Source organism: Agelaius phoeniceus, chromosome Z, assembly GCF_051311805.1.
Source record: "Agelaius phoeniceus isolate bAgePho1 chromosome Z, bAgePho1.hap1, whole genome shotgun sequence".
Taxonomy (NCBI): Eukaryota; Metazoa; Chordata; class Aves; order Passeriformes; family Icteridae; genus Agelaius; species Agelaius phoeniceus.
This window is the reverse complement of record NC_135303.1, coordinates 12,971,262-12,998,377: the sequence shown is the minus strand read 5'-3', so window position 1 is coordinate 12,998,377 and position 27,116 is coordinate 12,971,262. Positions and strand designations below refer to the sequence as shown.

General features: G+C 48.1%; 1 protein-coding gene across 1 annotated transcript; it reads right to left on the bottom strand.

The window, feature by feature from the left end:
• Nucleotides 1-737: 737 nt before the first annotated feature.
• Nucleotides 738-26,073, bottom strand: LOC129133665 (uncharacterized). Its single transcript, XM_054653292.1, has 11 exons — nt 25,848-26,073; nt 24,873-24,910; nt 24,283-24,414; nt 12,006-12,140; nt 11,396-11,728; nt 7,404-7,516; nt 6,622-6,739; nt 5,844-5,943; nt 5,246-5,442; nt 2,186-2,323; nt 738-812 (listed from the first exon to the last, which is right to left on the bottom strand). Exons 1-11 carry the CDS (start codon nt 26,071-26,073, stop codon nt 738-740), a joined length of 1,605 nt encoding a protein of 534 aa, XP_054509267.1.
• Nucleotides 26,074-27,116: the final 1,043 nt, after the last annotated feature.

The following is a 27,116-nucleotide window of genomic DNA, read 5'->3' as shown; positions in this document are numbered from 1 at the left end:
GCACCCTCTCTGATCTTTCTGCTTTCTCACTTGAGCAAGGCTCTCCTCCAGACAAAGACATTGCATTTAGGGATCCAAATCCAAGTGGCAGAAGCCCAAATGCTCCCAAGCCACAGCTCAATGCCTGCATCTGCACAGGATGTCTTTGCTGCCCCACTCCTTTGGTTTTTCCTGCAAATGCCATTGTCCTTTCTGCCTTAACTAGAAATACCACAGCTGTGCCAAAACCAGCCAGTGGGCTGTGGTGGTGTTCACAGGACCAGGGAAGAGATGAGAATCTGACTCCATGTTTCTGAAGGCTGATTTATTATTTTATGATATATATTATATTAAAACTATACTAAAAGAGTAGAAGAAAGGATTTCATCAGAAGGCTTGCAAGCAAAGGAAAAAGAATGGAATGATAAGGGGTCAGAAGGAGGGGAATCCTCCAAATGCGTTGATGTTTCAGAAACTTTATTTAATTACCATCCTAATCCATAATCCTATTCTACAAAACTCTTCAACAATCCTATTCTAGAATCCTACTCTACAATCCTACTCTACAAAACTCTTCAACAATCCTACTCTACAATCCTACTCTACAAAACTCTTCAACAATCCTACTCTACAATCCTACTCTACAATCCTATTCTACAAAACTCTTCAACAATCCTACTCTACAATCCTACTCTACAATCCTACTCAAACTTGGCTATGAAGATAACATCTTGACACGATTGATAGGTTCTCGTCTCCTACTTCCTCTTCTTGACTGAGTTGATGAGTAGTGCCAGGCTGGACACTGGCATGGCTGAACGTACAAATGGATGCTGTCCACAGGAAAAAAAAACAACAAAACAACAAAGAACAGTGAACCATGACTTTCCAAGCTCAGTGCTTCACAGCCTCAATCATGATTCCTCTAGTTCCTAGAAAGACCCAGAAAGTAGAAGAATGGGACCATCTCCTCCCCAATTGTCATGTGCAGGAACTTGCCATCATAGGCAAAGGTGGCCCAGAATCCCACTCATCTGTTTATTGTGATGTCTTCATTCTTGCTGGGATTTTTGCCCTGCCAGTGCTCTAGAAATGGTGCTTCCTGTCCCTGGTGTTTCTTCCTTGCAGGAAACTCCAATGACTCACATAGGTCCCTGCCTTTGCAAGACAGGCACTGTGCTGATTCCCACAGGGAGACAGAGCAGTGTCTGCCTTTCCACGCCCTGCCCCTCGTATGCTGGATGGCACCCTCCTTCCCAGCAGGGCCAGCCCAGTGGCACTGGGCCCTGCAGTTCCCTCTCTGCCACACAACCTGGCAGTAACCCTGGCACAGTTCCCATCTGCTTGAGCATGCCAGGCAGCAGATGGGGCTGGGACAAGTCCCTCCCAGCTGTCCCTGTTTGTGTGCCAGAAACCTCTAAGGGTGGGCTGGGGGGCACAAAGCAGGGCCCCTCCGAGGCTCCCAGTGAGCCCCCCACAGCCCCTCCTGCCCACAGCCAAATCTCTGACTGCTCAGCTGGGACTGGCTTCCTTGGGTTCCACCACCACCATTTCATGTCTCTGTACCCTGCATTGCTCTACTTCCATTCTTTTGCCATTAGATAAAACTGAACACCCACCAAATTACAAAAGGGGGTGACAGAAACGGTCAGAGGACAGAGCAGCTCTCCTCTCAGGAAATGCAGAGGGAGGTGGAGTTATTCAGTTTTGTGAAGGACAGGCCCCAGGGAGACTTTGTTGCCACTTTCCAAGATTTCAGAGTGGTTTTGAAGAAAGTGGGGGACATCTTTTTTAACAGGGCCAGTTACAATAGGATGTGGGTGAATATTTTTAAACACAAAGGAGATCTAATCAGAGTAGGTCTAAGGAAGAACTTGTTTACTCGGAGCATGGTGCAAGCCTGGCACAGCTTGCCCCAAGAGCTTTTAGGTGCCCCATCCCTGTAACCCTTCCGGCTCCAGTGGGAAAAGATTCTGAGCAACCTGATCTCTTTAAAGATGTCCCTGCTCATTGCAGGACACTTGCACCACAGGACATTTACAGGACCCTGCCAATCCAGCCCAGTCTAGGATTCCTCACATTTTCATTTGAAGAGCTCCAAGAGTGGAGGTGAGGAGGAAGGGGGCTCATCTGATGCCTTGGACTTGAGTGGAGGAGGAGCCCATCCCTCAGAGCCTGTTTCACCTGCAGCCCCTTCACATTTTACCTGCAGGAGCTCCTTGGCAGACCAGCGCTGCTCCTCGTCTCTCTGCAGGCAGCAGCCCAGGAAGTGACGCAGGCAAGGCGAGAATCGGTTGGGCTGCCGCAGCCGTGGGGTCCTTTTTATGGCTATCATGAGTTTAGCCTGGGGAAAAAGGAAACACCAGGTTCCACCAGGTCCTTTCACATCTCTAAGTGCTCTCCCACATGCCTTTGTTTAACCTCTGTTCTTCAGTGGTAGTTTCTGCCCTGGCAGAGACCCAGAGATGATTTTCCTTTTCCAACCAAAAACCCAAACCCCGATGCAGCCACAGCTTTTCCACCATCCCGCAGATCTTGCCTTGGCAGCTGATTTCATTGGCTGACCTAGTTAGTGGGAGCTACATCAGCAAAAGCACGTTTGCTTCTCTGAGGATTCACACCAGCTTGAGAGGCTTTTTGGAAGAGGGTCTTTGCTATACTAACCAATTCCAAAGATTAGTACATGAAAGGCATCTCTGCAGTGGTGGTTGGTCCCTTGAGCATAGGTGCCTGTGGCAGTTCCAGTTCAAAACTGGGCAGAAACACCAATTTTGTCTAGTGGTTTTGGTTCCCCAATTTAAGATTTCCCCAGTTCTTAGTTTTTGCCGGCTAATGTATTCAAGAGTGTGGTGGGTTTGGTGTTGGTCAATTATTAATATACTTACTTCCTGTTGTGAGCTAGGAAGATAGGATTAGGAGAAAGGAAAACAGGCTTAAAACTTTCAAAGAGTATAAAGAAAATGTTATGAATAGCAACTAAAAGAAAGAGTAATAAGGATCAGAATAAAGCCTTCAGAACATTTCTCCTCTTCCCAGAACCTTTTCTTTCTCACTGATAATGTAAAGAAACAAACCCTAAACTTTCCAGTCCGTTGACTACTTTGAAAATAGTCTTTCTTCAGTTTACTTAGGGAGAGAAGTCCCTCTTGTTACCTCTTGTTAATCTTATGGGGACTTCTCTACAAGAGGAAAAAACAGTTTTCTTGTGGTTCTTAATTTCTTCATCAATAACAGCTGCTTGGGGAACCCTGTTATCGTAAAGTTTCTCCCATTTTCTAAAAGCTTTCCCCCAACTTGTTTATGGGCCATGTTGATCTATGGGGTATTGTTTTAAAGATGAGTTGTTCAAAAGTAAAAGTTTTCATTATCTATTTTTAAAATCATCTTTATCCCTGGGAACAGAAAATCTCCTCCTGGCAGTACAGGACTATTCTTCTCTCTTTCTCTTGTTTCAACTTCTCATACGATTATAGTTACTTTAATAGCTGCTTACTTTAACGTGGAGGCCTTTGTTCACTATCAATTTGAACTCTTCATCTCCCCATAGTTTCATGTGTTATAAGAAAAAAACCTTTTTCTTCATTGTTTCTAAGAGAATTTTAGCTCTAAAATTAAAATATTTCCTCATCCCTCCCATCTAGGACTTAACTTCTCGCTCACTGATGATAATGTTTTCATATTTATTCCTTCACATACTTATATCTTGTTCTTTTCTCTCATTCGAGGGAGGATCGAAGCACTAAAAGGATTCGTATTTTACCTAGAGCCTATAAATGGTCAGCCTAACCCCAGTCGGACTAGGGGTTGCAAACAGGAGAAACTGGGGCTAGGGGTTCAGCTCAGATCTAATCAACCAGCCCAGGACTCAACAGTGACACCCAGGATAATAGAGAGGAAGTTCCTCCTTCCTTCTGCCCGATGGTTGTGAGTAACTTCTGCGGAGGTCAAATCCCAGCCTGGAGCCGGGGCTACTCCCGGGGCCGGTGAGCTCAGCTGGGCCCCGGGCTGGGCGCAGTGTAACAAGTAACCAAATATTACCAAGGCCGGCTCCATCTGGCTGCACAGCACCCCCCTCTCCCTGCCCAGAAACCGATGTTAGGGGGCCGGCAGGCAGCCTGGGAGAAGCGGGGGCCTAACCCCGCGACAAGACCCGCCGGCCTGGCCCCGTAGCAGGGGCCACCTGGCCGTGTCACCTCCCTCCCAACCGGAAGGGAAAGAAAAAGTTTCTTTCATCTTTTAACATCTGTTTTTCACAGAGGTGTGTCCAGCTTTCCAGTGGTTAAAAGCTTTATGTCACTTCCCTAAATGTCCCTCATGTAAAACTGTAACAATGCCATAGGACAAAACTCATTAAGCTTTTTGTGCTGTTCTTGAAAACAATGGCAATTGGAAGAAAAGAAAGGAAATGCATCAGTTAATCCCCAGGGAAGGAAACAAACATTTACAATCTCATCTTCAACACAGACACATTAGGATGCCTGCACAAATGTACTGGGATGAAAATGCCTGCTTGGCCACACAGGAGCCACCTGCAGCTCTGTCTCTCAGCAGTCTGAAAATTTCAGCTTCCCTCCCATTTTGCAGCAAAAGAAAAACTGTCAGGGTCAGAGGAGGAGAGGTGCCATCCCTGTGGTCACCCTCTGCTCATTTGGCTACTCAAGTCAATGCATGAATGGTAGGCCCATCCCAGAAAGTGTCAGGTTTTGGCAGGCTCTCCACATCACCAGGCTCTGGCTTGGTGATGTGGCTTGGGCTATGAAAGAAACACGGTCACTAAATGTTTCAGCAGCACTGCACAAGAAGCAGAAGAGACTCTGTGGCCTTTACACCCTCATGCCCAGGTTTCAGGAATGTTTCCCAATGAGAAGAAACTGCACGGGGGATGCAGTTCCTCTCTAGAATCCACTGTTTTAGAAACTTTGTTGGATTTGGGTTTCTTTCCTTCATTTTTGGAAAGGTAACACCACTTCTTAGATACTTGTTTCCTGTTACTGGAGCCATCTCCACAGAGAAAAGAACTGGAACCACTTATAACCCAAAGGAAAGTGTTGCCTGAGAATGGAGTTTGTCTGCATGTGGTGAGGCTTGAGTTCCCCCACTGATGCAACCAGAACTAGAGCAGATGCTGATGTGTTGCAGGGACATTTTGAGGAGGGAACCTTGGTGGAAGTAGTTCCAGCAGATGGCAATGGGATTTTGTCCAATGGCACGCAGGACATGGGACAGGTGAGAAAGACAGTGGGATCAGTGAGTATTTGCTCCTTACCGTGCCAGAACTTTCGCTCCAGTAAGGAGGTTCTTGTTCTACCATTTCAATCCCCACAATTCCAAAAGACCATACATCCACTTTGGGGCCATATGGTTGATGCATCACCACTTCAGGCGCCATCCACCAAGTAGTCCCGACTACCGAGCACCGTCTGCTCTGTTCAGGGGTGAGCTGAGCAGAGAGGCCAAAATCAGCTGAGGAGAAAGCAAAATACTGGTTTTATTTCAATTCTGTGCAATTAGGAAAGCAAGCAAAAGAATTCCCCAGTAGAAGTTTGAAAATGTGCTGTTGAATCTCCTGGCATTGGCAACTTAAAAAAACCCCCCATTTTTACAACTGCCTCCAGCAGTGGCTTTTGTTCTTTGGAAGCTTTCGACTTGTAACTCCCTCCCTCTGCAAGGGACACACACAGAACAAGGCCACCCTTGACTGCTTGTTCCTTGTCCTACCTCTGTGCACGTTGCAACTGTGCCCTCAGCTCACAGCGGGTGTCCCTGCACTGCCACCAGCACCATTTTTGGGGAGCTGGCAGTCACTCAAAGCAGCCCCACAGCCACATCCCTGGAATGCTGCACACAACCAAGAATATACTGACCCAGCTTGACAGAACCGTCGGTTCTGAGAAGGATGTTTCTGCTCTTCACGTCTCGATGGATCACATCGTTTGAATGAAGAAAATCCAGTCCTTGCAGGCACTGAGAAAGAAAACAGAAACAGGAGGGCAAAAATGAGTGATGGGATTTCATCACACCAGAAAGGAAACAAAGAATCTAAAAGATTCCCTCTCCAGGGGAATGGGGAGTAATGGCAGAACACAGTGCCACTGAGAGGAAGAGCTTGCTGCTCCAACACTTGCAGAGCAGGTCCTTTCTGAGGAAAGGCACGTCAGCTTTTGAAAGAGCAACAGCACCTGCTGTTGTAGGCTGTCCCCTGCAAACCAGCCAGAATGACTGCTGCTGCAGTGCATGTGCTCAGAAGCAAAGAGCATTTGGGCTGCACTCCTGTCCTTTTTAGCTGAGGACTGAGAGAAACGAGTCTCTCTTTTTTCCTTTGCTGCTTGTTTCAAATCCTGCCACCAGCACCTTTGCTTTCACAGGCAAGGAATGCAGTGAAGACAGGCAAAAGTTTAGCGAGGCAAGATGGAGAACAGCAAATACAAGAGACAGAGCGAGAGTACAACAGCAGGAGATAAGAGTACTGGCACTGAGTACAGGGAGTGCAGGGGCACTGGCAGGCCTTTCACTTCAGGTGCTTTTACTTGCCCATAGCATACCAGCAACACAGAAACAAAGCTTGGCACAGGAAATCCCTCCTGATCTGAACCCCCGTTCCCCAGACAATCCTGCCCAAGCCCTCGGAAGCACATCTCTGACCTCCCGACTGATGGCTGCAATGTGGCCTTCAAAGATGTTAGACTCATTGATGACATCTCTCAGAGTGCCTCCATCCATATACTCCATAACCAGCCAGAGTTCCTCGCCCAGAAGGTAGCTGAAAGAAGGAAACAAGGGCATGGAGATAAACATGCATGGCTACCTTGATTTTTTGCTTCCAGGTTTCTTGTTTCAGGTCCCTTTGTGACAAGGGCAGAATAAAAGGAATAGAGATCCCCTCTTGGCTGTGCATTGTGCATTTGCAATCTGTGCAGTCTCAAGGAGAAAGGCACAGCTGTGAAAAAGAAGATGTCTTAGATGGCCAGCAAGTGAAAAATGCAGTTTAGTAACAGCCCAGATAAAAAACCTGTCAGGCATCGTGTTTCTGGAAATAAGCACCTCGTCTTCCTGGCATGTACAGCAATGGCAAAGGGGCAACAATCCAAGGGAAATCATCTTTAGGATGGTTCATCAGCACTTAAGAAACTTGAAAAAATCCATCCCAAAAAAGGTGAAGGCAATGAACTTAGAGGGTATTGACTTAGGAAGATACATGTGATCCAGTTTGTGAATAATTTTGGAATCATTTTCAAATTAGGTGTGCCAGAGAAGACTCATGCAGAAAAAATGCAATCTCTTCTCATCCATTGGAGATGAGTAGAGAAATATGAATAAATAATAATTTACAGCTCTACTTTCTGCCAGTGACCAAGCGGGTTTTTAACCTCTCACGTTTGCTGTATATAAATGTGCATTCATGGGATAAAACCATGACCACTCACCTGTCTAAATAATTCACAACATTGGGACTCCTGTAGCACTTCATGACCTTGATTTCATTGACAGTTACTTGCTTCCTCTTCAGTCCTTGGAGATTTATTTTCTTTATGGCCACCTAAAATGACATTGAAAATCAGTAACTCGAGAAGTTGGTGGCACGAGACCACAACGCACATGGAGCGAGTGATTTTGCAATGACACAGCTGAGCTGTGCCAAACTGCCTTGTGATGAGGCACTGCAGTCATGAGGAACTGACATTCCAACAGCCCATTTCTCTGCTCCCTTGGGGGCCAGTTACAGCACACGTGGGGCCACTGACATTTTGCCTTGACCACTTGGTAACAGTGGTGTCTCAGCTATCACCGGCAAACCTCTGACCACACTCTCTGCTGCTTTGGATGGGATTCAGAAGAAGTAATCCATGCCTTAATACTCTGTGGATACATCTTGGCCTATGGGCAGGGCTTCGAGGGACACCTTGCAGATCTCTCCCCACGTGCAGTTCCCAAGGGCAGCACTGCAGGTGGCTAAGGAACTACCAGGAACTTTCAGATGTATTTGTTGGCAGCCAGAAATGAGAATTCAGGACTCTGAAGCTGTAGCCCCAAAGAGCAGTGAGGTGCTCAAAGGCACCACCTTTGTTTTAGCAATGGAGAGCGAGCGAGCGCGTCCTTCTCTGAAAGGAACCGCTGCCCTCCGTGCCTTCCTTCCGGCAGCTGAGGAGGACAAAGTCCCAAATGTATTTTGCAGGCTGGCACCAGTCTGTGCTTCTTGTGCCTTCTCAGCACAGCTCTGCCCAAAGCTCCAGCCACAGCTAACACCAGAGGGGAAAGCCCCTCAAGAGCAGCAGAGTTTGCAGGGCCTGTTGACATTTACCTCTCTCCCTGTGGCATTGTTGAGTGCTTGGCAAACATCTCCAAAACTCCTAGAAACAAAACACAAGCAGAAAAGGAGAAGCCATTTAGATCTTGCAGTGAAGCCAGCCCACACAGGAGATCTGTGCTGTAAATGTCTAAAACCTGCAGGATGCAGGAGGGCTCTGCCAGAAGGCAGATGATGCATTTTCCTCCCAAGTGCATGGGCACTGGGCCTGTCCCTGAAGTGTTGGGGTTTACTGTCTCAGTTCCTAAAGACAGCTTCTTCTTTTGTCTTGGGTTTCAGTTTCTAAACTGTGCAGTTTCTATCCTGACCACAGAGTATTTCCTTCAGCAAACTCTTGGAAAGAAATGTTCCTGAGAACTGTTAGCTCACAGCTTTGATAGGGGGTAGGTTGCTCTTTCAGGCAAGCAAGATTACTTTTTCGTTAGTGGGCCAGTATGATTTAGAGACATGCAAAAATGATAAATTGACACAGAACTGTTCCATACTTGTGTGACAAGGAGACCTTCAAGGTCCTGTTCCTTGATGCAGGCAAGACCTTGGCAGCATGGAGATGTCGCTGACAATGCCTTCTGAGCCCACTCACAAATTCTGAGCAGCACTGAGAGATGGGACAATCTATCCCCAGTGTGTGAACATCTTTGCAGCTTGCCTGACTTCACGCTGGATAGACATTCCACCAGAAAAACACCTGGCCCATGGTTGTGCAGGAGTAACTGCGGTTGGACTCACCCGCTGCCAATATGTTCCAGCTCAGTGTATTTCTTCACAGGATTTTCAATGGGATTCACCATTCTCCCTGAGGGAAACAAAATGCAGGATGCTGACTTGAAAGCACAGATCCCAGATTCCAGGAGGTACAAAAGGCAGCCCCACCCTCTGGAGCTCTGAGCCCTTTGGAGTTTGCTGGGTAACAACAACAATCACAACAGCAACAGGACAGGCAGCCCTGCAGTACAGATGGCTGGCACAGAGACTGATTTTGTACAGTCCTTTGAAGAGTTCTCTTGACAGGAAAGAAAGCACAGGGAGATGCATTTCCAGGAGAGGAGGACATCTTCTCCACCTTTCAGCAATTTGCCAAAAGAATGCCTTCCCATTTGTAAACCAGAGCAGCTCATGCTAGAGCTAATCCCAACGGGCCTTTCAGCATCAGGACCCTCACCTGTTTATGAGCAGGCTGAGCTCAAAGATGCCCTTCTCCCAGCTAAGGAAGGCTCCAGCCTCTGCAGTCCCAGCAACCCTCAGGGACAGGGCAGCCAGCACAACAAGGCTGGCAAAGCCCAAGCATGAGCACTGACAGGCACTGATGGGAAGAAGCCAGAGTGCACCTGAGCCCCTTACAAGCTGTTGCCCCCATTCAGGACACAACAGGATGGGCTTTGAGATCAGCCCCACCGAGGCACAGATCAATGCCCTTTTGGTCCCAACAGGTGATGGTAGACACAGAATCCACCGGGCTCTGGTTTCAGCCCCACCAGGTCTTATCTGAGAGCACAGCACTGGCAGCTGTTCCGGGCAAGAAGCAGATTGATTGGGTTGTGCTGCAGAATCACAAAGGACTTGATGTGTTTTCCTAGGGACTGATCTGAGCAGGGCTTGGGCCAATGGCTAGGATTCTAACAGTCATGGAAAAGAGTGGGAATTGGGTATGGAAAAGTGCCATTGATCTGAGGAATAGACCATGGCTGGGCTGGAGGCTCTCTCCTGAGAAATGCCTGCATTACACTTTTATCTGATCACACCACTTGGATGTGTCTCTTGGACACATCTTGACAAGCACAAAACTAGAAGATTAAATAAAAGTTGTTCTCAAAGTATTGCTTTTTTCTTTGGGGGCACATGGAAAACACCTCGTGCTCTCTATTTGTCCTGTAACCTGATGTTCTTTCAAAGTAGTTCTCTTTGACAAAAAGATAGCATTCTCATGAAAATATAATGCAGATGTAGTAATAGTAACAGTAACAGTCATAAAAATGACAAAAAATGACATCAGCAGGACATGTGAGGCAGATGGGCTCCTTCAGGATAGAGAAAAACAAACTCCACCAAAAAAACCCCACAAACAAAATAAACAAATAAAACCCCACAAAAATAAAAAAAAACCACAAACAAAAAAAAAAAAGCAACAAGAAAACTGAAAACAAACACCCACAAAAACAAAACCAAACCAAAACAAAAAAGCCCAATAAAAAATCCCCAACCAAAAAGACAATACTCCAAAGCCAGTCCATTTCACCCAGAGCGCTCTCTCGCTGCCTCGGAGCACAGCACTTCCTCTGGGGAGTCCTAAATGGCCCTGTGACACCAAACTCAGGAGGAGCATTTGGTACAGCTCTGCTGACACCTGCACACAACACACTGTCCCTCAGACAAGAAGCCCCCCAGACATACCCAGCATCTCCAGGTACTTCTCCTCAGTCTCCTGGTTTGCAGCAGCCATGCTGCTCTCAGCACTGGAGATGAACAAACTGCCCGAGCTCGAGATCCCAGGTTTGACAATAGAGGTTCCTCGAGGTGATGCTGCTGCGGCAGCAGCTTTAGTGCCAGAGCCCGTGTAGATGTGCTCAACCTGGAGCACTTCTGGTGGGCACTGTTCCTGTGCCTCATGCCGACCTTGGGGCTCTTCATTGCCAGAAATTCGCTGGAAGTCTTCGCAGGCTGCCCGGTGAGATGTCAACACTTGCACCTCAAGTCAAACAGAACAAAGCAGTCAGACACTACAGCTTGTCCCTGTCAGCCAGGAGTCATTGACTGTGAGAAAAGGGAAAGAACAGATTGACAGAGGATACAGACAGCTTGTTCCAATCCTCCATCTGGGTCACCACATTCCACTGCAAAAACACCTCAAGAAACAAGGAGAGCAGGAACAGGCCAGCAGGAATCAATTTGGATGACTGCTGGCCAAAAGGCCAAGGGACGAGTTTCACTGTCCAGGGCAGCAGTTGAGATTCAGCACACCAGGAAATGTCCTTCAGAGTGACTGTGATACACACTACAGCAGGACAGCACTCAGAGGCATGGCCCCACTCCCTGCTGCTCTGAGTGGAAAGGCAAGAAGGGCAGAAACCACCAGCTTGGTGACTGCAGTGACTGCATCCCTCTTTCACTCACTTGCTTTTGCAGAGCCTGAGGGAGGGGATTATCTTTCTCTCTGATGATCTTCATGTCTTCCTCAAGCCTCTTCTCCAATGCCCTGATCCTAGCGTCAGTTTTCTGCAGCTCGGCCTGCAGGTATTCCTTGATGTTCTGTAAACAAGGAGGGAGAGGACGCCTTATGACTGGAGTGGCTGCCACTCTTTCACTCACCTGGTTTTGTTGATCGCCCCTCTGTTGATGGAGATTCTCCTCTTGAATTCTTCCCATGTCTTCCTTTTTCCTCCTCTTCACGTCCATGATGGCACTCTGAGCTTTGGGCAGCTCTGCTTGTGGCTCTGCCTTCATCTTCTGTACACACAAATGCAGAGCAAGTGACTGGGAGCTGCCATCAGGCTCAGCTTTTTCCTCTTGCAGCCTTAAAATCACATTTATTCAGCCACTTCTTTCTGCTTTCCTCCCCACATCTGCTTCCAGTGTAAGCCTCCTGTCCCAGGGCTGATCTCTGCAGATTCCAAGGCTCTGTGCTTCCAGTGCCTGTGGGACTCCTGGCCTCCTCAGTCCCAAGAGCTCTGCTTTATGCCCCTCTTCCTGCCCTTCCCTCTGTCCCCTGGCCAGTCAGGCTTACCTGGCCATTCTCCTGTGGCTCTTCCACCTGCTGCCTGAGCTGCTCTTCCTGCTCTCGCGCTGGGAACAGCTCTCCCTGAGTCTGCCATGGCATCTCTGATGAAGCAATCTGCTCCTGCTCTCTCTCTAGAAGCACCTGCACAGAAAGCAAGAGAAGATGGGTTCCAACTTCCCACACGACCTTTGTGGGCCAAGACTCAAAGACTGCTGGGCTCACACGTTCCCAAAGCACTGTGCTGCTGCTCTGCTGGGTCATTCTCTGTTTGAGGAGAGGCACAGATTCCAAAGTGACCCTGGCCCTACAATCAGGGGCCATCTGGGACTGAAGCTCCAACAGCCTCTCAGGCAGCTGACAGGGAAGGTGTGGCATTTCTCAAGGGTCTGCTGAGGGCCTCCCTCTGCTTCTGCCATGTCCTGTTTGTCTTTCAGTAGTGACTGACACCCCACCCTGTCCCACAGCTCCATCCTGGCTCTGCAGGTGGCTTCCTGGGTGAGCTCAGCCCTTGTGAGAGACACTTCTGCAGTTCAAGTTCATTTCAGGCCTGCACCAGCATTCCTGCATACCTGACATCTATACTCTTGTAAGAAATCCTGGTCATTCAGGAGATAAGAATGTGTGCAAAGATCTTTGATGGAGGTCACAGAGCCTCTATGGCCACCTCAGTATATGGACGAGAACCAAGGTGTTTCTTCTCCCTCTTTTGTCAACTGAGAATTCTGACAAGCATTTTGACCCACAGAGATCCCCAGCCACAAAGGTGCCCATTTCACTTCAGATACAGCAGGCACCATTGTACGATGGCCTTCCTGTTCTGAGCAACACAAGACAGCAGTCAAGGACTTGCAGCTTCACCCCCACTGCAGGCTCAGAGGCACTGGCCAAAGCTGCAGACTGCACCAAACTATGCATCAACAGAAACTGGCCGCTTCTGCTTTTGGCCTCACAAGAAAGCTTCGCAACTCTGCACTTTGTTTCTTTGGCCAGGCGGGACAAGAATGGCCCCCCAGAGCTGCATGGACCACACAATCCTCCCCTTGCAGCTTATCAAAAGCCAAAAGACAGCTGGCCCAAAAGAGACTGTACAAGTGAAGAACTACTCAAGGAAAGCGCAGACTGCTTTCACAATCCAAGCACACCTTTCCAGAAAGGGAAAACAAACAAACCATGGCCTGGCACCTCCAGCACTCCCTCCTTTGCCCTTGGCCATAGCACGGCAGAAGCCAAGCGATAGAGCTTCCCTGAGCCAAGCAGCCAGATGCTCTCCCACAGGCACCAGCCCTTTGCTGCCTCAACGTGACAGCTCAAAGGCCACGTTCTGCGGTCGCTGGCGGGAGGAAATCCCCAGCTCCTGGCAGGACTCCAGCACCCAGCATCCTCAGCCAGCAACAGCAAAGTGCTGGCTGCTCCAAACCTTGCAGCCCTGCCTTGCACTAAAGACAGCACCACACACAACTGGCACTTACAGCTCCAGAATATCCAGGCTCCGGTGTCACCACTGATGGAGGCTGGCGCTCATCCACCTCAGTTTGCTCCTCTTTGGCTTCTTCTCCAGGAGCAGCGGGAGCCAGGGGAGAGACGGCTCTTGCTTCTGTCATCTGTGGCAAGGGAGAAGCATGAGGGACAGGCTGTTACCTATCATTTAGAACCTCATGTCTTTTCAGATCTACCACCACATCTTCTAAGGAGAAATCATACATTTTTTTGGTAATGGGATTCTAAGTCACACCAACCTCACCAACCAAATTCAAATGGGCTAATTCAATGGAATTCTATATAGCTATGAATTCAATATTCCTCCCTGGCTGCTATCAGCAAGCAAGGTTGTCTTGGAAAAAGGGAGCTTTTAGTTCTTGAAAGCACTGAAATGGAAAACTAGGAAAGCAACAGCAACGCCTTTGCTACTGCTGCTGCAGACGTGGAAAACTCAGGCTGGATCAGAATGCCATCCAGGGCTGCAAAAGGGCTGGAAACATTGTACAGAAGCATCTTTACTTGCTGGAAAAACAGGAAAATGAACAGGCCTTCTCTTCCTAACAAAACTATGAGCCAACAAACCACAAGATGGAAGTGTCACCCACTGCAGTGTCTCAAGCCCTTGGATGCAGTGAGGGGATGTTTGGTGGTGAAACAGCCCTTGTGCTGAGCACTGTCATGCAGGGAATGATGGAATTTTGCCTGAAGGTACCTCAAGAGCCTCCCATTGTCCAGGCTAAAGCTCCCTCAGCACCTCCTCACTGGCCTTGTGCTGCAACGCCCTTGCCCAGCTCCCCTGTCCTTCTGTGCACACGCTGCAGCCCCTCAAGGACTTTCTGCTGCCCAGGGGCCCACAAGTGCACCCAGCACTGCAGCTGTGGCCCCAGCGCTGCCCAGCACAGGGCCACGCTCACTGCCCTGCTCCTGCTGCCCCACTGCTGCTGACACAGGCCACCATGCCCTGGGCCTTCTTGGCCACCTGGCCACACGCTGCCTCATCTTCAGCTGATCAAGGCCGCCAGCAACCCTGGCTCCTTTTGGCCCATGCAGCTCCCCAGCCACAAAGGTGCCCATTTCACTTCAGATACAGCAGGCACCATTGCAAGATGGCCTTCCTGTTCTATAATGACATCTTCTAAATAGATATCATAAATTTTGATAGGAACAGTATTCTAAGGCACTCTGACTAAATTAAAATGGTCTAATTCAACTGTAAAGGAAATTGATCCTAAGTAAATATTCCACCCTATCTGTTATCAGTAAGCAAGGTTCTCTCTGCAAAAGTAGGTTTCTAGTTCTTCAAAGCTCTGAGATGGAAATTTAAAAATATCCATCTCTGGCTTTGTTATTTTTGTTGCAGACATGAAAATGGATTTTCATTCAGCCTTCCTAGCTCTACATTCTATTGCTACTGGCCAAGCTCTCAGCTTGCTCTACAATTCTTAATCACCGGGAACATGAAATGTTCCTTTCTCACTCACCTCAGGATCAGCACCTCTGAATACACGCCTCAGGTGACCTGTAGTGGGCAGGGGAAATGAACCAGATGCTGTGAGAAAACTGCCTGGGCTGCTGAATCCCACAGAACAAGTCAACCCAAACAGAGGGGATTTCCCGTTTCATAACATCCCTCCCCGAGACACATTTCATTCACACAGCCAGCAAGAGACCACGTCAATATTCTTGGTTGTGCCTACACTTTGGCCTGTTGAGCCAGTAAATGGCTACAAACATGACCAAGAGAATGCAAATTGTTCTTTAACACTCAATGCTCCTCTTCTAGAAAACACATAAAACTGCTTTTTAAATCCTCTTCTTCGGGTCTTTTTTTTTTTAATCAGTTGCATGCACTAATTCTCATTTACTTGCTGGAAACAGTTGCCCAGAAAAGCTTCCCCAAAATTCCCCTGAGCTGTGGTAGATGCTCACTGCTTTGGCGGTTGTACTTCCTTGCAAAGGGAATCACTATTCAAGCACTTGGTAAAAGGTCAAGTTAGACAGTCAAATCCCTTCATGACAAAATTTAGAAAGAAAGAAGCTTTCCCTGAATTCTGGGAACAAATGCAGAGTTTTTAGAAGGCATTCCCTGAAGGTCTGCCAGTCTACATTTTCCAAGGTGTCTTGCTTGTCCCAGCAAACTGAGGAAATGACAGACTCTGCTGCCACAGACTCTCCCGTGGAGGGAACAGAAGCCCTGCAGGTTGCCTTGCAAATGCTGCCCCTGTGGCTACAGACACCCCCTTTTTAGCTGAACACCTTGACAGGAGCTTGACCAAAGCAGTGGCATCCTAATGCTCTTTCTGTTTCAAAAGCAGAAGCTCAGTCACTAAGAAAGAGCAGGAAGACATACAAAAGCCAGGTTAGGTCACACCCCAACCTAAGCAGAAGAGGAAACATCTACTTACGTGCGAAGTGTGTAATGAAATAGGCACCATATGTAACGCCATATGCGGCGAAAAGGACAGGTGCCAGTCGCTCAATCATTGTAATCATGGCCTGCAAGTCTGCAGGCTGCGCGCACCCGGTAGAAAAAACGAGGCTCCTGTCAGTGTGCAATAGGCCACTAACAAAAGCCTTGCCCAGGAGGATTCTCCTGAACTGAGCAAGCGCTAGGGCTGCTCTGACACTCAGGCCTTCCGTGCACCAAGGCACCCTTCTGATGTCACCACGACAATGTGGCAACCATGCCCTGACATCACAAAGCAAACGCTCCATGTTGCTCTGTGAGATTTTGCAAAGCACTAACCAACCTTCCCTACAGCAAACACAAAAGAGCCTGGGAAGTTCTCCTCTGTCACAAAGCAGCACAAATTCCCCTTGTGGGCCAAAGCCTGTCATTCAAGGGATCCAAGAGGAACTCCAAGAGTGCACAAAGCACCTACAGCCTGTACCGCAAGTGAGCACTCAAATGGGACACAAGCAAAGGAAACCAGAGCAAGAAAATGGGCCAAAGCATTGCCCTTCTGAGAAACAACCCTTCTTTTAACTTTTTAAAGGTTTATTAAACCTTTAGAAAGGACTGAATAAGGAAAGATTGCAGCACTGGGAGTCTCCATGACTAGCAGCCACATGCTCATCTACAAAAGGGATGCTCTGCCTTTCATACCCTTAGCCCCTCCCAATGTTTTCTCAGTCAACTCTTTCTCTGCTGTCCATTGGTGGAGATTACTTTCTTGCACCTTGATTGGAGGTCAGGGATTGTTCCACCCCGCCTGCTGGTCACAAGCCAGCCCTCCCCAAATGCCCTGACTACCAAGGCTATTACAAGGGGGATGAGAAAGAGGACTATGGGAGGACATATTACAATAACAGCACTTTCCATTTAAACATAATATCTATCCACATAATAGCTATCTCTTAATTGTGAGAGCCAACTACTACATTACTCACCTATAATGCACAGAACCAGGAGAGAAGGCACTGTTGGCATGACAGCTGAAATCATTCCTTACAAATCTCCCCATATATTTGCACATTTATTGGACATGGCCAGGACTCCTGTGGATGTACATCTCTGCCTTTCTTCCCCTTTGGAAGCAGTCAAACTGGGAACTTGTGGGGAAACCAAGGGCTTTGTGGGGGCTGCATTTCTCTGCACACACCCAGGCCACGCGTGGCACAGAGCTTTGGTGCCTGAAAAGATCAACCAGAGGAAAACAGCTGGAAAAGCTTTCATTTTGACCTTTCTTACCTGCTAACAGAAGTTGCCAAAATGAAAGTTACCAAGCGGGGTCTGATCCCTGCTGCCAGCTGAGCGTTAGAAAGGAGGCATCACTTTATTTCAGTGCTGGGTGCATAGGGAATCACTTCCCTAAGGCCTGCACAGCCAGCAATCTCACCTACCAGTTTGTATGCATGGAACTAAGACATGTTCAATACTTTGCTGAAACTCCCAAGCTAAACATTACCCCAGATTTATTGACATATTTCAATCACTTCTCAGAATTTATTGGCATCAGGGTAGGAGTGTCCTGTAGGTCCCTGGTTTTCGTTGCCAAAGGTTCAGGAGGAGACCCATGCACAAAAGAACCTAGGACACAACTGAGCTTGCAAAGCAAATTTATTCCATTAATTGCAGTAGCAAATAATACATACAAACCCCTGGATTCCAGAAATCCGCTGAGCAGAAGAAGGAGATGAAGCATGGTGCTTGGCAGCAGGGGCAGGTAGGCAGTGCACTTCCAGGACATCCTCTGGATCAACATGCTGTGCATCTCATCCTTCTCACCCTTCCAGCTCAGAACCAGGCCTTGTATCTCCTGCTCAGGAGTGCCATTTTCCCAGTTATGGCATCAGCTCACACATGGCTGACTGTGAGATGATGGCTCAGGATGACTCCATGACTCCCTGCCACCAAGGGCTCCATTATGCACTGTTCCCCTTTCAAAGCTTGACTGCTCACTGATTGACCAATAGATTGTTTCTCTTTCAAGGATCAAGGTCCCACCTGTTAAACAAGACACTTTTCTTCATTGTCTTGTCAACCTGCTCAAATATGGATCAAACATGGCAGGGCCTGGGATACCACTCCAGTTCCTGACAGTCATTTGGGAAATAATCCCAGTGCTCAAACTCTCGTTTGGTGGCCAAGAGCCTCCTAAAAACACTTTCTTCCCTTTGAATGCATTCCAGCTACCTTCTTAGCAGGACCACTCTCCTTATTCTCAAGGCCAAGATAGCCACTTGCACACAGTAAGCACTGCAGTGGGGGAATACAGGGTTCAGCACTCCTGTTAAAGCTAAAGGAATTCACAAGACTAAGCCCTGTTTGTTACACTTAACGCCTCTCCTTCCTATTCTGGGAATCAAACACAAGCGTTTCATCAATACACCCTGCAAGTGCTCCTGCTGAGTGAAGCCACATTGCTGTGTCAATAAAGCAGCCGGGACTCAGTTTCTTCATGCAGGGAAAGCCAATTCTTTATTCACATAACTCATTTTTATATTGTTTTCACAGACCTCGTGTTCAACTCCAACTGGCTGGTAGTTTCCTTGCCACACAATTGATTGCTTAGAAGGTGTTTTGGTGTGTACATGCTAAGACTCTCTCTTTTTAAGACTCACTCTTACTTAGGTGATTACATTTTTCTTTTGTGGACGCTCCTGGGACAGATTTCTTGTTCATTCCAGATGCAAATAGTTTTCTTAGCACAATAGCTTGTTGTGCTAACTGCACTCATGACTATTCCCATGGGAAGTTATCTGGCTGCACGTAGAAGACCTAACAGGCCAGCTGGGAATTTACCATAGCAAGGCCTGATTTTATAAGGACTTTCTTTTCTAATACCCCTACCTGTGTGCAACACATGATGACTTTCTTTCAGAAATTAATGAAGAAAACACAAATTGCCTACTGCAACCCTTCTGCTCCCTTCCTAATCAGTTCACTACTCAAGCAAAACTCTCAGGCACATCCCTGATTCCCTCTCTCCCAGCAGCTCAGAGCTGCATTGCACAGCGCTTGCTGTGTGCCAGACAGCACAAAGTAGGCTGGCCTGCTGGGCCTGAATATTTCTGCCAAACACTCTGCACCTCACACCTTTGCTCTGGCTGAGTGCAGAACTGCAGGATTGCAGGCGCTTCCTGCCAGAGCTGTGTGAGGCGCTGGCTCCTGCAGAAGTGTTATAAACAAAAATTCTGCCAATTTTTTTGTGGGAAAAAGGTTACAAATCCAGTCAGAGCAGTGTTGCTGCTACAGTGCTACCTGATTGTTATGATAATCACAAGTTGTTGAAGTTAATGGTTCTTTTTGTATCAGTAAAGGCCCTGGCTAGGGCTAAGTTAATGGCTTTTTGCCCCTGACAGTGACAGGGGAGGGGAGAAGACCTGGGAGGGGGGGGACATCAGAAGATGCAAAATAACTTCAGGACCAGCATGCCGTGGAAAGTGTCAAACTTACTGAAAAAGACCCCAAAACCAACGAGCCAATACAGAATTAAGAAATTAGAGTGATGTCTGGATGTGAAGAACAGAGTGCTGAGCCTGCAGAGATGCTGAAAACCTTTGTTGCCCTCGCTCTGAGCAAAGAAATCATCTTAAACCAAGAGCCGGAGCTGGAAGGCAGTGGAAAGTCGAGATCAGGATCACACCCTACTGCTTCCACAAGGACTGGACCCCCAGCTCTGCCCTGAGGAGTCCTCTCTCCTCTACCCAAGGAGAGAGGACAGAGACTGCAGACCCGGCGGCCTTCCCAACCTTGAGCTGATCACTTTTAATAAAGGCATTAAAAGGAGAAAAAGTCTCCTGCCCTGTTTATTTCAGCTGGGGACCCGTCCGGGATAGCCATGCCCAAAGAGGACACCAGAACTGGCCATCTTGGACCTCCAGGACAGCTGGCTATCAGGAGCAGAGAGACCGGCTCAGGACCAGTGACGCAGAGGAGCACCGGACTGGTGAGAAATCCGGCGGCGGGAGTAGGAGGCGAGTGAGTGGAGCGTGAGTGAGACGAGAGCGGGCAGCTCGGACCCTCGCCCTCAGTGTGGAGCCCTCAGTACCGCGGTTCCAAACCCCCGCGAGGGGGCTGGCCGGGAACAGAGGGAAGCGAGTGGAATAAGCGTGAGTGAGTCGTCTCCTAAGGGGCAGAGAGGGCCCCCCCTCCGGGCGTGAGGAGGAAATAGTGTATGAGTGGCACGCACCCCAAAAGTCCTGGCAGAGGGAAGTCAGGCAGATTGCAAGTCCCGAGAAGGATTCGGGCAAGCTCACAAGCCCTGCAGGCAAATTAAGTCCTGACAAAGGGGTCAGGCACAAATCCCAGCGAAGGAAGCTGGGGTTTGTTTTTAAGTCCTGATATGGTGAGGCCAAACATTTGGAAGATTAGGCAAACTAGAAATCAGGCAGCTGTTTTTCCTGACAGAGGGGAGTCAGGCACGACTCGGGCTCTTACGTCGGGGTTTCGTGTTTTTAAGTCCAGATAGATATAAGACCTGACATGGGTAAAGTTGGGCAATCAAGAGATCAGGCAGTTGTTTCAATGCAGAATCTGGAGAATCCCTCAGAGCAAATCTGCTTGGAGCTGCCAGGACTGAGCCTTGCAGCTGACACAGGGACTCAGAGCAGCTGGAGCACAGCCCAGGGAAACGCTGCAACTGCAATCTTCCTCTGCAGGAAGAAGGACAACTTCTGTCTCTCCTCAGCTGCCATCCCTCTGACATCAGCACTGCTGCCCTCTACCTGAGAAGAAAAATAATTAAAAAATTTTCCTCAACAAACCATCCCTTGTAAAAGTGGGCAAGATCATTCTGATGACTCATTTGGTCTCCAGGCTGTGAAATATACTGGGAGCTGTCTGTGCCAGGGCTGCAGGAAGGACACTGACCTCCTGCCACAGTTACAGAAGCTGCTGAATGGTTACAGAATTACCCCAACATCTTCAGCAAACTCCCAGAAATTCTTGACCATGGCTCTGCCTGGGTCAATCCCCATTCAATGTCACTACCAACCATCTGAGTCCACCAATATTCCCTGCATCCCGCAGCTTTCAGCAGGAACATTGAGTGAAGCTGGCCTGATCTGTGTTCACAACTGGGCCTCACTCTCTGGTCACACTCCTGGCTTGAGTCCTCACCCAGCAGGGCCTATGCTGGACAAGAGAGCAAAGCAGAAAAGTCAGAGATGCAGATGGGGAAGAAAAGCCTCAAACTGACATTTGGAATAAGCACTCACTCAATAAGAAAATGGATTACATGCTCACAGCTCCACATTTCTGCAGGAGGGAAGAAGGGGAAAAACGAGTGCAAAGAGCAGGAGGGATTGTGCTCACCCAGCTCATCATCAGGCTCGGAGCTCCATCTCGTGGCTGCTGGCCACCAGCAGCACTGGCCACTGGCCAGGGGGCCTGGAGGCCACCAAATCTCTTGGGGATACGGGCTCTCAAAGCCATGGACACGCTTTCTGGTAGCCTTTGAGTTAGTACATTTTATTGGCACCCACCTTGCATTTCTCAGCATTGAATCTCTCTTATATCCACATCAGAGTCACTGATGGACAAAGCTGCATGTCTGGCAGGGCTGTCTGTGAGCTCCTCCTGCTCTGCCATGGCTCAGGGCTGCTTTGTCTCAGCACAGTAGTGAATGGGAAAACATTTGTCATCTTTGAGACCTAACAGAATCTCTCCTAAAGCCCCATTAACGAATGCACTTACACAGCCCTGGGGATGCCAGTGAAGGAAACCATGTGTCACGTATGGCACGTATGAGCAAAGTCACCAGACCCCAACTACAGCATGGGATAAGTTCCACTCCCTTAGGACATGCAAAAATTTAAAGGCAAAAAAAAAAAGGCTTCAGGTCAGAAAAGGCTGGAGTAGGAAAACATGAGAGGAAAAAAACAACCATCTCTGGAGGGGCAAACATCTCTGCCTTCTCAGGATCAGTCAATGGAACTTGTCTCTACTCCTCTCCTGAAGGGATGCCTTTAGGTGAGCTTTGCATCTTCCACTGCTTTGGAGCAGAGCCAGAAAAATTCAAATAGAAAGATAGATAGACAGATCTCACTTTTATAATCTCTCTTTACTGTGCTGTGGTATTTACATTTTTTTAACAGAGAGATATAGTTCTCTCTCCTAGGTTTTTTTTAAGGGAAGGTAGTGAGAAACTTAGAGAAGAAGAGAAAACAATTATTATCTCTACTTGCTGTTCATGTAGAATGTGTTATAGTGATTTTTTACTGAAAGTGATTTGTTAATTGGATTTTAGTGGTAGTTTTTTACATTGATTAGCTAATTAGATAAAAGCTGTGTCGTGACTATCTGGAGACAGTCACAAGTTTTTCTTTAGTATCTTTTTAGTATAGTATCTCTTTAGTATAGTTTTAATATAGTACTAGTGTAATATAACACAGCTTAAGAAAGCATTTGTTTAAGCTTCTAAATCATAGAGTCAAAGCACATTATTCGCCTCATGGGGGTAACCCTGAATCAATACTGTCCTTTCTGTCGCTACACACACCAACATTTGGTAGCACTGCCCCGATCAGCAGCCATCCTGAACTTGATCTCCTGTTGCTTCAGTAACCCACACTGCTGGGGAATCTGGAGCGTGTGGGTCCTTATGGAATGCAATCAGACCCAAAGCATTGCACTGGGAACTGCACTCTTTGTGCATGTGCACTCCGGCAAGTTCTTCTCTTGTACTTGACCACGTTGATGGTGCTAAAGTGGCTGGACTAAGAAATGCAGCCCAGCCCCTCCCGGCTCCTCTAATTACTGAGGACAAGCTGGAATGCAAGGGCATTGATTTCCTGTTCAATTCCCAAACACAACACACACTGATTCCCTTAGCTGCCAAAAGACATGGGAGCCGTTAACCTGAAAGTGATGTGTTTTTGCCAGTGCTGGAAAAGGGCAGGAAAGATTGAGAAAAAGCTCCCTTGCTCCCTGGAGAAGGACAAATTACACAAGGCTTCTCCTTCTAGCAAACAAACAAACAAATAAACAAAATATGAAAGTGTTACCCACTCCAGTGTCTAAAGCACTTGGATGCAGTGAAGGGATGTTTGGCAGGGAAACAGCCTTTTTGCTGAGCATTGGATCTATGGATCTAAGGCAGGGATTGATGGAAGTCTGCCTGAAGGTCCCTCAAGAGCCTCCCACTGTCCAGGCTAAAGCTCCCTCAACACCTCCTCACTGGCCTTGTGCTGCACGCCCTTGCCCAGCTCCCCTGTCCTTCTGTGCACACGCTGCAGCCCCTCAAGGACTTTCTGCTGCCCGGGGGCCCACAAGTGCACCCAGCACTGCAGCTGTGGCCCCAGCGCTGCCCAGCACAGGGCCACGCTCACTGCCCTGCTCCTGCTGCCCCACTGCTGCTGACACAGGCCACCATGCCCTGGGCCTTCTTGGCCACCTGGCCACACGCTGCCTCATCTTCAGCTGATCAAGGCCGCCAGCACCTCTGGCTCCTTTTGGCCCACACAGGTCCCCAGCCACAAAGGTGCCCATTTCACTTCAGATACAGCAGGCACCATTGCAAGATGTACATCCTGGTTTTAGCACTACAGGACAGTAGTCAAGGACTTGCAGCTTTGCCCCCATTCTAGGCTCCAATGCAGTTTTCAAATGCAGTTTTCAAAGCAAACTACACAATAGAAAGTATCAACAGACACATTCAGCGCATGGTTTTTTCCTCAGAAGAAGGGTTCAGAATTACTCACTTTGTTTCTTTTGCCACACTAGACAAGAATGGCCCGCCATAGCTTCATGGACAACACAGTCATCTCCTTGCAGCTTATCAAAGACCAAGAAACAGGCAGACTCAGAGCACCTATCTGCTCTGCTACTGGCTGCTCTGCCTGAAGAAGCAAAAGAGCAACCTGGCAACAAAGGCACCAAAATCCCTGACTTCAAGCAGCAACTCTACATCCCCAGTGTGTCTCTGAAATAGTCCCAGGTAAGCACACCCAAGAAGTTTGTGGGGACAAAGCACCACAAAGAGCTTGTGTGGTCAGATCAATGTTTTTTTGTGCCTGCAGCTACTTGGCCAGGCTGGTCAGGGGGACAGGTCTCTCCACGCCACAGTGTCCCCTGTGTATCCGACAAGGCTGAACACAGTGTCTTTGACATGCTCCCTGCTCTGGGAACAGGGAGCGTTCATGCTTCAGGCTGGCCCCTATCAAAATGCCGGGAAGCTGGTGCCTAAACATGACAGACCAAAGCCCATTGTCCAGCTGTCACAGGCTGGGGGCAATCACTAGGTTCTGGCAGGACTCCAGCACTCAGCATCCTCAGCCAGCAACAGCAAAGTGCTGGCTGGTCAGAAACTTGCAGCTCTGCCTTGCACTAAAGACAGCACCACATACAACTGGCACTTACTGGCTCAGAATGTTCAGGCTGTGGTGTGACCACACCTGGAGGCTGGTGCTCATCCACCTCATTTGCCTCCTCTTCGGCCTCCTCTCCGTGAGCAGAGGGAGCCAGAGGAGAGACTGCTGTTGATTCTGTGATCTGTGGACAGACATCAGTGTGAGGGACATTGGTTACCTATAATTTATAACCTCATTTCTATTCAGAATTTTATTCTATTCAGCTCTATTTCTACAACCAGCTGTACTAAGGACAAATCAGAAACTTTGATAACAATGGGATTCTAAGTCAGTGCGACTAAATTTAAATCGGCTAATTCAACAGAATTGCTAATAGTTCTGAATTAGACATTACACCCTGGCTACTAGCAAGAAGCAACATTCTCTCTGCAAAATGAGCTTTTCATTCCTTGAAAGTTCTGAAATGGAAAATTAGGAAATAGCCAGCGATGCCTTTGTTATTGCTGCTGCAGACACGGAAACGGATTTTCTTTCAGCCTACCCAGCTGGCCCTCTACATTCTACTAACACAGGCCAAGCTCACAGCTTGCTCTACAATTCTTAAGCACCAGGAACATGAAATGTTCCTTTCTCACACACCTCAGGATCAGCACCTCTGAATACATGGATCATGTGATCTGGAGTGGGCAAGGGAAAATGAACAAGTGCTGTGAGAAAACTGCCTGGGCTGCTGAATCCCACAGAAGAGAAGAAGTCAACCCAAACAGAGAGTATTTTTCCTTATCCACATCCCTCCACGTGACATAGTTCTTTCACACAGCCAGCAAGAGATCAGGACAATAATCTTGGTTGTGCCTACACTTCGGCCTGTCTAGCCAGTAAATGAATACAAACATGATCAAGAAAATGCAAATTGTTCTTCAACACTCAATGCTTCCGTTCTGTCCAACAGATAAAGCAGCTTTTGCTCTTTTGTCTTTCAGGTACTTTAAAAAAAAAAAAAGAAGTTGCATGCACTAATTCCCCTTAAGCTGCTGAAAACAGTCACCCAGAAAAGCTTCCCCCACATCCCCCTGAGCTGTAGCAGTTTTATTGTGAAACAGCACAGCAGCAGCTCCCGGGCTCAGGAGCAGACATTCACTGCTTTAGAGTTTGCACTTCACTGCAAAGGGAATCACTATTTTAGCACTCAGTCAAGGGTCAATATAGAGTCAAATCCTTTCATTACAAAATTTAGAAATAAAGAAGCTTTCCCTCGGTTCTGGGGAGAACTACAAAGTCTTTAGAAGGCCTTCTGAGAAGGCCTCCCAGTCTGCATTTTGGAAGTTGTCCTGCTTGATCCAGCAAACTGAGGAAATGACAGACTCTGCTGCCACAGACTCTCCCGTGGAGGGAACAGAAGCCCTGCAGGTTGCCTTGCAAATGCTGCCCCTGTGGCTACAGACACCCCCTTTTTAGCTGAACACCTTGACAGGAGCCTGACCAAAGCAGTGGCATCCTAATGCTCTTTCTGTTTCAAAATCAGAAACTCAGTCACTAAGAAAGAGCAGGAAGACATGCAAAAGCCAGGTTAGGTTACACCCTAACCTAAATAGAGTTGAAACCTCTACTTACTTGCCGGGCTAGTCATGAAGTAAGTGGAATAAACAGTGCTATACATGGTGCAAATTGCAGCAGCGAGTTGCTCAATCATTGTAGCACTGTTGTTCACGTTTACACTAACACTAGAAAAGCAAAGACTCCTGTCAGTGTGCAGGTACCCACTGACAAAGGCCACAATCAGGAGGATGCTCCTGATCTCAGTAAGCGCTAGGGCTGCTCTGGCACTGAGGCCTTCCATGCAACAAGGCACCCTTCTGATGTCACTACGATGATGTGGCAACCGTGCCCTGATATCACAAAGCAAAGTATGACAAAACAAAGCATCACAAAGCATGTTAATCTGTGAATTTATGCAAAGCAATAACCAACCTTCCCTACAGCAAACACAAAATGGCCTTGGAAGTTCTCCTCTGTCACAAAGCAGCACAAACTCCCCCCATGGGCCAAAGCCTGTTGTTCAAGGGATCCAAGAGAAACTCCAAGAGTGCCCCAAGCACCTACAGCCTGTACCCCAACTGAGCCCTCAGATGAGACACAAGCAAAGGAAATCAAACCAAGAAAATGGCCCAAAGCATTGTACAGAACCAGGAGAGAAAGCACTATTGGCATAGTGGCTGAAGTAATTCCTAACAAATCACCCCATATATCTGCATGTTTATTGGATGTTCCCAGGGCTGCTGTGTATGTACATCTCTTCCTCTGCTCTGCCTTTCTTCCCCTTTGGAAGCAGTCGAATTGGCAGCATCTGCCCAGCAGCAGCAGCTGCTCCAAGCTGGGAACGTGACTGGCAGTGCTGATTTCCAGAGGCTCCTGTGTCCCAGGGGAAGCCAAGGCAGGAGCAGTTGAACGGTGCTGGCGCTGCTGCTGCTGCTCTGTGCCAGAGAGCCCCGGCTGGGCAGGGCACAGTGCCCACTGCGCTGCAGGTTCCTTCTCCTGCCACAGCTGGGCACACCTGGGAACAAGGCATGACAACTTGTGGGCAAACCAAGGGGTTTCTGGGGCTGCACTGCTCTGCACACACCCAGGACACCTGCAGCACAGAACCTGGTCCCCCGAAAGGTAAACAAGATGGAAACAGCTGGAAAATATTTCATTTCAACCATTCTTTATGCTTCAATAGCAATGACCAAAATTAAAGTTACCGAGCAGGGCGCGATCCACACTGCCAGCTCAGTGTGAGAACAGAGGCGTTATTTTATTTCAGTGCTGGGTGCGTGGGGAATCGCTTCCCTGAAACATGCACACCCACGTGTTAGTATTCATGGAACTAAGACATTACTT

What these genes read in the sequence shown, in the direction of transcription:
- LOC129133665 (XM_054653292.1), bottom strand. Translation starts at nt 26,073, where the DNA reads ATGGAAGGCCTCAGTGCCAGAGCAGCCCTAGCGCTTACTGAGATCAGG. An exon ending in TCAGAGGTGCTGATCCTGAG is followed by an intron (nt 24,415 to 24,872) that starts GTGTGTGAGAAA and finishes GTCTGTCCACAG; the next exon opens with ATCACAGAATCAACAGCAGT. An exon ending in AGCCACAGGAGAATGGCCAG is followed by an intron (nt 11,729 to 12,005) that starts GTAAGCCTGACT and finishes TTGTGTGTACAG; the next exon opens with AAGATGAAGGCAGAGCCACA.